Raw genomic sequence first — 10,293 nt, 5'->3', positions numbered from 1 at the left:
AGATGCTCTTACATATAGGGGTAATCAAGATTTAGGCAATCTTTTGATGCTGAATGATCAAATGAACTAGGTTGGTCAATTTGGCAAGGATCTAACGAAACCAAAATTTGGATAGTTTGGACTGTCAGAGACTCCGTGCCTCCGCTTTAAGCCTCCTTTCCAGCCGCCAAGGGCCGTACTTTTCCCGTGCACACACTCAGCATTCAGTCAGTCACACGCTCTAGCACCGTCCGGCGCTTATTAGACACCCACGGCTAGCTAAGCAGCATCGTCCCATCCATATTCGTAGCCATACACTGCCCGTCCGAGAAAGATCGAGTGCGCTTTCTCCTCCTGCCCGGCCTCGTCGTCGTACGTCGCGCGCGCGCTTAGCTTCCCGCCACCAGTATGACGGCGCCCATGGAGCGGCACCACTCCATCGACGCGCAGCTCCGCCTCCTCGCCCCCGGCAAGGTCTCCGAGGACGACAAGCTCATCGAGTACGACGCCCTCCTCGTCGACCGCTTCCTCGACATCCTCCAGGACCTCCACGGCCCTCACCTGCGCGAATTCGTAAGGGCCGATTCTTAATTAGTGAAGTTCTTTTCCTTCCCGAGCATGAAAGCTTGACCTGGCCGGCCAATGCTTGCCGACGATGTCGTGCTGCAGGTGCAGGATTGCTACGAGCTGTCGGCGGAGTACGAGGGCGACCGCGACGCGGCGCGGCTGGAGGAGCTGGGCGGCAGGCTGACGGGGCTGGCCCCCGCCGACGCCATCGTGGTGGCCAGCTCCTTCTCCCACATGCTCAACCTGGCCAACCTCGCCGAGGAGGTGCAGATCGCCAACCGCCGTAGGAACAAGCTCAAGCGCGGGGACTTCGCGGACGAGGCCTCCGCCACCACCGAGTCCGACATCGAGGAGACGCTCAAGAGGCTCGTGTCCGAGCTCGGCAAGTCCCGCGAGGAGGTCTTCGACGCGCTCAAGAACCAGACCGTCGACCTCGTCTTCACAGCCCACCCCACGCAGTCCATCCGGAGGTCGCTCCTCCAGAAGCACGGCAGGTACCCTTCGAAATTGCACCACTCAGAATCAGCTCTGTTCCTCCAAATTTTTGTTGCATTTCGCGGCTTATCGGAGGAGTACGTCATTCTTCTGGTTTTGTTGTTGTTTGAGCACCGCAGGATACGGAATTGTCTGAGGCAGCTGTACGCCAAGGACATCACGGCCGACGACAAGCAGGAGCTCGACGAGGCTCTTCAGAGAGAGGTATGTGGCGTTCCACTCATCCATATCTATCTATCTATCTATCTATATATGTACGTATGGATGAATCTGAGACATTTTAGCACAGTATGTAGTAGCAGAACCCTGAATGTTACAATTTCTGCTCACTGCTATGATTTGGGATCCTTAATTTGGATCCACCAAACCAAAGCTATTTCAGGCATATCCTTATTGTTGTTGTTTGTGGCGAACCATATACTGTGCTGTCAACTTGAGTTCTTGGTGAATATCTTAACATGGTGACATGTTGGACTTGTCCTTTGTAGCAATTCCTCAGTTGTCTCCTGCCAGATATAGTAACCCGATCTCTGGGTGAAATATTTGGGTGAATATTCTGATGTCTTTTTAACTTAGATGTCATTAAAATAGCCGGCTATAGCCTTTTGCTGCATGGTACGGCTAATAGCAATAGCCGGTTAAAAGGTGTAAAATCCCTTAAATAGCCGGCTATAGCCAGGCTATAGCCTCGCTATAGCTGTTTTGGGAGGTCGGGAGGTCGCGGCTATATTCTATAGCTGACTATTTTAAACTTTGCACATTCATTTATTGATTCATAATCAAAATGTGCGGACACGTGGCACCTGTGCGGGACCGAAAATACTTGAGTATACACACTATAAATTATATTAGCAACGTTTCTCTAATATTTAATCGACTAAGAATTAGCTTAGTTGGTAGTCGATTACCATACCATCAGATTGCATTGTGGTTCGTGCTAGCTAAATTGCAACATTAGTTGCATCCGAGATTTTTATGGTTGCACACGAGGTTGCAAGTGAGATTCCACTACTTACAACATGGTTTGCAACCAAGAAAAATAATCTAAACCGTTAAGTTGGCTTAAAATTCATAAGAGATCATCTTTTAGCTAAGGGAAGACACCATTCTCTTCCTCCATTGTCTCTCCGCCAACTAAGCAAAAATTGTCAAGCCTATTGATGTGGAAGATGGCTTTGCCACGTTGGATTTTAGCTTAATTGTCTTAAGCTATGATCTCTCAAAAGAAAAGATAAAGCTATTTCTCTACTGTACCTATGTCTTGCATTGCCAACGTAGCTTTATACTAATATCTATTAATTTACATTAACTGTTTGGGACGACAATAAGGAATAACACATTGTATTGATTCTATTTATTGTATTCTTTAGATGATGTGAGGGGTTAAGGTAAGACACGTCTTCTATACCATTTTACAAGCCCTATGAACACTCTCAAGCGTACATATATAACGTAATACATATAATTAAGAGGTTATAATTATGAAGGTGATTCACCAGTAAGAAAAATATAAGAGTGAATGGATAAGGCATAATATTTATTCACGATCATTCTATGAGTAATTATAAAATCATATTGAAGATTACAGATGAATTCTAATTCACACTTTTTATATTGGTATAATAATATAGAAAATGTAAATTCTTATGAGATTAAGTGACATATCTCTGATTTCATCTATGTTGGGGCCATATTAAACATGCATATTTTCCGTAAAATCGTAAAATTAGCAGTTTTAATAGACTTTACGGAAGCAAACATGTTTTATGAGTTAGAATACTAAATAGAGTAACAACTCTACAAATGCACATTATATTAACAAAAAGGCACCCCTTTACTGTGTTTTCCTCTTACTGAACCACACACAGAATTTTTATGATATTTACCAAGCATTTATATGTAAGCTTCCCAAACGTGGAGATTTTGGATGGTCGTGGATGTCCTGGTATTATCAAACGAGCCATCACTGTTTAATTCGTGTTTCTTTGGAGTTCCAACCTACAAGTGTACATAGGGTCAGTCCATAGATTTCAGGGCCCTAGAGCGACACAACATTATGGGCCCATTATTCACAATGGCGAAGCTTTCCTTGGGTAGGAGGCCATGCCCCTCTACTCTAGAAATATCCTTAGATATATCTACTTATACAAAATTCTAAATGGTACTCAAAGTTCAAGCATGATTGGTGTTTAGGCCCCTTAACAATCTTCATCAAGCTTGCAACTTTGGTCACACACAAAATACTTAAAAAATATTAGTATGCTGCAAGATAAATATTAGGGTAATGCACTAGAAAACTAAATAACATTTACATTTGAAATATCCATGGTCTTCAGAATCTCGGTGAAAACATTTGAAACTATTTATTTATATTGATCGAGCTAACTATATTCCATGATTCCTACTTCTACCAATAGCTATTTGTGCACATGCGTATATACATATGTATTTATAGAGTTAATCATAGAAAATTATGAGTGTCGGTGTTCTCCTACAGATTTGGGAAGGCTAGAGAGGGTCATCAGAGAAGTTATTTAGAAATATTATAGTATTTTTTCTGTTAAAAAGACTCGGAGTATAGACATAGTAAGATGCAGCTTTGTGTCAAAAAAAAAAAAGATGCAGCTTCGGTCTTCCATATTTTCTAAAATTATTCTAAACCGTATGACCTAGAGATTAAATGTTAAAATATTTACTTTGGTAAGAGGAGTCAGAATAGAGGCACGCTAAGCTGCAGCTTAAGACACATATATTTTCTAATAAAATATAAATACAAATACACTACATATGCAAACAACTCTTGCGTCCAGCCCCAATAGGTACTAAGGGCCCGGGGCACGCACACCTCTTCCCGACCCTATGGGCCGGCCTTGCATGTACATAATCCCAAGAGAAGATTTGGTGTACCATGCTCATGGTTTTTATAATATTTAAAATTATATTTCAATGTTTTAAAATTATAAATTTTATTTCATGTATAAACACATGTTCTGAATACTCGTGCAAAGTGTCGGTATACATTTCATTATATTTCGAGCTATGGAAAAATAACAAATTAAATATTTATTAGAAATTTATCTTTTTTATATAGCTCAAAATATGCATATGCATATACACATTTAATTTCAAATTATTTAGGATCACACAAATATAGTTTTCAAATACCAGGATCACTAGTACTGGTGTACCGAAGAAACGTTTTGTTCTCACCTATATAAAGCCGAATGTGTACATGTACACTTCGATTCTGTCTCCCTCGAGAACCAACCTGTGGTTGAGTGGTTAGGAGGGCAGTGGCACCTCCAACCCATCAGAGTTCAAACTCCAGGTTGACACTTTGGTGTCTCATTAAAGGTGGAATATTCTTTAGTTGGAGGCGACGTTCACGTCGACAACGAGACGCCTGTGGTGACTTCGTAAATCTCTAGACCCATCGGATATAGTTTCTTGGACGCAGTTTCTCGGAGGTGCTCGACTGCTCGTAGGGGTAAGGTGTGCGTGCGTTCATAGGGATGAATGTATGTGCTTTTATGTAAGTGTTTACGTTTGTACTGTGTTTTACAAAAAAAAGATTTTGTCTCTCTCCCCAACCACATCGAAGGCAGCCATCATCCTTCCACACATCCGGGTAGGGGAGAAGGTCACCATGAGCACCCGCTTTCTCCGCGAGCTGCTCCCCTAATCACTCTCCCGGTGGCCGCCTCATATTGTTTGGTGGTCTGACATGTAGGAAGCACCGCGGCGACATGGGGCCTGTTCTCTTGGCTTGGATTTTTTCGGATAAATATCATATATTAGTATCGCGGCGATACCAATTACACCCAGCCTCTGCGACAACGTCATATCCTAATGGTATAAAGAATACACATAGCCAAAAAACAGGAGAATACAAAAAAAAGTCCCGCTATAGAGTTTCATTTTTTGAAACAGCAACACTGACACCATCAAAACAACACCATAAGATCAGCTTCTGCATAAGCGACGTTTCTAAGAAAGAAACAATGCACAAACATTATCGTGCCTCATATATCTTAGGTTTTCACCTGAAAAAAATTCTCACTCGGAAAACAATGTCTTCAACAAGAACATTGCCGAACACAATCAATTAAGCTTAGAACTTAGATCTTCACCCCGAAAGATAATACTCTGAACTTCTCCTGTGCAGTTACCCCCACATGCAAGTTGTTGTTTCAAGTCACGAAACACCTAACCAATTCCACCTCGCTACCAAGATCCGACCACCATTGCTATTCCACCGATCTCGGCTTTCATGATCTTCTCCGCCAGCACCATGGAAAGAAAATAACTCCATAATATTACTGCCGGCAGAGCTCAGAAGCGCTCCCTTTGAAACCAAACGGTGAGATAAAAATATGGATTTGCACAACCGAAACCACCAAATCTAACAATTTTTAGGTATTAATAGCACAATAAATTTCACCGGCAGATCGACAACTTGGTGGGAGAAGGAATCCGAGAACCGTCACCTTTATTCATATAGAATGCCAACGGCGCCGACTATCCCAGGTCGGCCGAGACAATGCGAGAGATACCAGGCAGAGAAGCCCTCGCCTGAGTAGCGCCCTGCAGTCCAGCAGCGGGCCCTCCACCGTCGACAGCCAAGACCGCGGACCGATCTAGGGCTATGCCCAATCCCCCTGCACCTCGGTCGCCAGCACGGCGCGCCACCAGTGGCAACCACCATCGCCACCTCGACGCCATGACTCCGCCTGGATTGCTTCGCCACAGACGAGCCTCCCGCCGCCGCCCCAGCAGCACGTGCAGCCGTCCCCGGCGATCACCGACCCCAGACCACCGTTTGGCGGCTGGGCCAGCCACCACCGTGGCCGAGGCCGGTGGCAGTGGCAGCGAGGACGGCCGGGATCGGCCGGTTGCTGGCGGCGCGCAGCCTGAGGGGAAAAGTTTTCTTAACCTCTTGTCGTCTCTGATATGGCTTGGATTTAGCCTCATGCTTGGAACCGAATGGTTCTTGCCAGGATTTGGAGGCCAATTCGATCTTCCAGTGTTTGTTCCCGATCTGGAGCTCCACCGGACTGGCTTCATATTTTTAGATGCGTGGTGCTAGGTTTAAACGTAATTTTTACATGTCCCAGATCCATTATTTCAGACTCTCTTTGTCGATTTGCTTCTGGGAAGAGAGAGGCTGTGGTTGCGATTTGGGAACAAGATAAAGAAGAAGCACAGGAGGTCGTTTTGGCAATATCTAAAACCGACTGCATAGATCTTAAAGTAAAACTGTAAGCCTGAGATAAGCCTGGGACGCCCACATATATGTAGACTTTGTTTTTCGCAAGTTTCCTCGATATAAATATGCTAGAACTTCGAATCCTTTCAATTCCTTATATTCGGTTAACATCTCGTGAGAACCGTAGAATGAAATGGCTGCAATAACTTGACATTTATCTTTTTCTATATCACTCATGTTGGCTAATTTAAGTCAGTTGTGATGCCTTTTGCCTGTTCCTCGCAGATTCAAGCTGCTTTTCGAACTGATGAAATACGGAGAACACAGCCCACTCCACAGGATGAAATGCGTGCCGGGATGAGTTACTTCCACGAAACAATATGGAAGGGTGTTCCGAAGTTTTTGCGTCGCGTGGACACAGCTCTTAAGAATATCGGAATTGATGAGCGTCTTCCATACAATGCTCCTCTCATTCAGTTCTCGTCTTGGATGGGTGGTGACCGTGATGGTAAATTCTCTTTCCATATGATGTTCCTTGTACAGTACATAAGTGGTGCTTAGGAAGATAAATAAGTTCGCATGACTAGAGAAACTAAATAGTGAGTGAAATTTCTTTTGTGAATGCAAGGTAACTTTGATGACAATTGGTGCCGTTGTATATTGTAATAGCATATCTTTTAGATTAATTATGTAATAGCTGGTTCCTTTTTTATATAATTGTAGTTGAGAGGGAAACTCAGTTCTTATATCCAAAATGCATTACGAATTATTACCGATCAACATTTTTTAGTATTCGTTCTAGTCTTGGTAACACCTATTCTTTGAAACTCTGTCCCTGGCTATACAGGAAATCCCAGAGTTACACCAGAGGTGACAAGGGATGTATGCCTGTTGGCCAGAATGACGGCGGCAAATTTGCACTTCTCTCAGATAGAGGAGCTCATGTTTGAGGTATTGCTTGAAAGAGTCGCCACTCCCATTGTTGTTTTCCCTTGTTAGTTTCCTCTGTTCATAGGTCTTCCATATTAATTGGGTCTAGTACATTTGGTAGCTCTCAATGTGGCGATGCAACGATGAACTTCGAGTCCGAGCTGAGGAATTGCACCGTACTTCGAGGAAAGCTGAAAAACATTACATCGGTACGTTGGAGTTTTTTTTTTTCTCTTGTATCCATTAATTCAAAGAGGTAAATTTCTCCATGTGATGTGTGTTTTTCGAAGGATAATCTTGGTTTGCCGATTCTGTTTCTTTTGCCTTGTTAATCAGTTTATCTTTGATGTCATGAACTAGGTCTGCTAATGCTGTTCATTTCTACATTAAAATTGTCAACATTCTGATGCAGAGTTCTGGAAGCAAGTTCCCCCGACTGAACCTTACCGTGTGATACTCGGCTATGTACGGGACAAACTGTACTTCACACGCGAGCGTGCACGCCATCTGTTGACTACCGGATCTTCTGATATTCCTACGGAGTCTACCTTCATCAACGTGGAGGAGGTAATCTTCAAAAGAGCACGCATCTATGGCAATTCATCGACCCCACATTTGTTTCTGAATGTCGTTCATTTAACTACTATCTGATTTTGCAGTTTCTGGAGCCCCTCGAGCTGTGCTACCGATCACTGTGTGACAGCGGCGACAAGACCGTCGCCGACGGGAGTCTCCTCGATTTCCTGCGCCAGGTGTCCACCTTCGGGCTCTCTCTCGTGAAGCTCGACATCCGGCAGGAGTCGGAGCGGCACGCCGACGCCCTGGACGCGATCACCACGTACCTTGGCATCGGCTCGTACCGCTCGTGGCCCGAGGAGAAGCGGCAGGAGTGGCTTCTGTCCGAGCTGAGGGGCAAGCGTCCCCTGTTCGGCGACGACCTCCCCATGAACGAGGAGGTGGCGGACGTCATCGGCACGTTCCGCGTCCTCGCGGAGCTTCCGCCGGACTGCTTCGGCGCCTACGTCATCTCCATGGCGACGGCGCCGTCCGACGTGCTCGCGGTCGAGCTCCTGCAGCGGGAGTGCCATGTGGAGCACCCACTGAGGGTGGTCCCGCTGTTCGAGAAGCTCGCCGACCTGGAGTCTGCCCCGGCTGCCGTCGCGCGGCTGTTCTCGATCGACTGGTACATGGACAGGATCGGCGGCAAGCAGGAGGTGATGATCGGGTACTCGGACTCCGGCAAGGATGCCGGTCGTCTGTCCGCGGCGTGGCAGCTGTACAAGGCGCAGGAGCAGCTCGTGGAGGTGGCGAAACAGTACGGGGTGAAGCTGACCATGTTCCACGGGAGAGGCGGCACGGTCGGCAGGGGCGGAGGGCCGACCCATCTCGCCATACTGTCCCAGCCGCCGGAGACCATCCATGGGTCGCTCCGCGTGACGGTGCAGGGCGAGGTGATCGAGCACTCGTTCGGGGAGGAGCAACTCTGCTTCAGGACTCTGCAGCGGTTCACGGCGGCCACCCTCGAGCACGGCATGCACCCCCCGGTGTCCCCCAAGCCCGAGTGGCGCGCCCTCATGGACGAGATGGCCGTGGTGGCCACCGAGGAGTACCGAGCCATGGTGTTCAAAGAACCGAGATTCGTCGAGTACTTCAGATCGGTCCGTTCATTGCAGGATGATCTAGCCGAGACATCAAATTCTTTTTGGTGTCAAAATTGTGGTAACTGAAGGTGTGTTTTCTTGCAGGCGACACCTGAAACGGAGTACGGTAGGATGAACATCGGCAGCAGGCCGTCGAAGCGGAAGCCCGGCGGCGGCATCGAGACTCTGCGCGCAATCCCGTGGATCTTCGCGTGGACGCAGACGAGGTTCCACCTCCCCGTGTGGCTCGGGTTCGGCGCCGCCTTCAAGCACGCGATGCAGAAGGACATCAGGAACATCCAGGCTCTGAGGGAAATGTACAACGAGTGGCCGTTCTTCAGGGTCACCCTGGACCTGCTCGAGATGGTCTTCGCCAAGGGGGACCCAGGCATCGCCGCGCTTTACGACGAGCTGCTCGTCGCCGACGACCTGAAGCCTCTCGGGGAGCAGCTGAGGAGCAACTACGAGGAGACACGGAAGCTGCTCGTCCAGGTGAAAACGATTTACAGTACATTCTAGCATCTCCACGGTTGTTCATCAAGCTTGGTTACTTGATATCAAACGAGTGATGGTCTGGTGCTGCAGGTTGCTGGTCATAAGGACGTTCTTGAAGACGACCCGTACCTGAAGCAGCGGCTGAGGCTGCGCGACCCTTACATCACGATCCTGAACGTCTGCCAGGCATTCACGCTGAAGCGGATCAGGGACCCCAGCTTCCAGGTGACGGCGCAGCGGCCGCTGTCCAAGGAGTTCGTCGACGAGAACCAGCAGGCTTCGCTGGTGAAGCTGAACGCGGCGAGCGAGTACGCGCCGGGACTGGAGGACACGCTCATCCTCACCATGAAGGGCATTGCGGCCGGCATGCAAAACACGGGTTAGATTTCAGACTGCGCCGGTTTTGTTGTGTGTAAATCTTCAGACTGCCTATACTGGAATTCAGAATTTATAAGAAATTACAATGTCGAAATAATGTTCGCCTGCTTGATGTAAATGTGAAGTGGAACTTCTCAGCTGTTCAATCAGTGTATAAATATGTCGAACAAACAATTGCGGGCCACTAAAGACATTTGTCTCGTAACTATTACTTGCCATCAGTGTAAGCCACTTGCTTTTTTGTGCAGCAATCTATATGTGCGGTGAACACCATACCATTTCATTAGTTTTCAGCCTTGTATTACCCTCCCCTCGCATCACACCCTCCACGCGACCGAGGGGTGAAACCCTAGGCCCACCGCCGCCACTCCTCCCCTTCGATATTCTCCTCCTCGTCGCCCCGGCTTGTTAAGCTCAAGACACCGGTGAAGGGTCGGCGGGGATCTGGGCTCTCGGCTCCCTGCGCGCTGAATAGGTGGAGGACCTCCCGGCTCCCTGCGCGGTGAATAGGTGGAGGACCTCCGCATCGGGCTCGCCGCTGCTGTGGCGGCAGCTTGGTAGTCTCCCCTGCTCCGACGGATGATCTCCAGAACAGCCTAGGTA

General features: G+C 47.4%; 1 protein-coding gene across 1 annotated transcript; it reads left to right on the top strand.

The window, feature by feature from the left end:
* Positions 1-267: 267 nt before the first annotated feature.
* LOC124691492 (phosphoenolpyruvate carboxylase 1-like) lies at positions 268-9,864 on the top strand. Its single transcript, XM_047224773.1, has 10 exons — positions 268-552; positions 649-1,040; positions 1,161-1,245; positions 6,533-6,755; positions 7,095-7,198; positions 7,299-7,386; positions 7,590-7,744; positions 7,837-8,835; positions 8,923-9,309; positions 9,403-9,864. Exons 1-10 carry the CDS (start codon positions 388-390, stop codon positions 9,694-9,696), a joined length of 2,892 nt encoding a protein of 963 aa, XP_047080729.1. The 5' UTR covers positions 268-387; the 3' UTR covers positions 9,697-9,864.
* The last annotated feature ends 429 nt before the right edge of the window (positions 9,865-10,293 follow it).

This window comes from Lolium rigidum, chromosome 1 (genome assembly GCF_022539505.1).
Source record: "Lolium rigidum isolate FL_2022 chromosome 1, APGP_CSIRO_Lrig_0.1, whole genome shotgun sequence".
Classification (NCBI taxonomy): domain Eukaryota; kingdom Viridiplantae; phylum Streptophyta; class Magnoliopsida; order Poales; family Poaceae; genus Lolium; species Lolium rigidum.
Note: the sequence above shows the minus strand (reverse complement) of the source record. Positions and strands in the feature narration are given on the sequence as shown.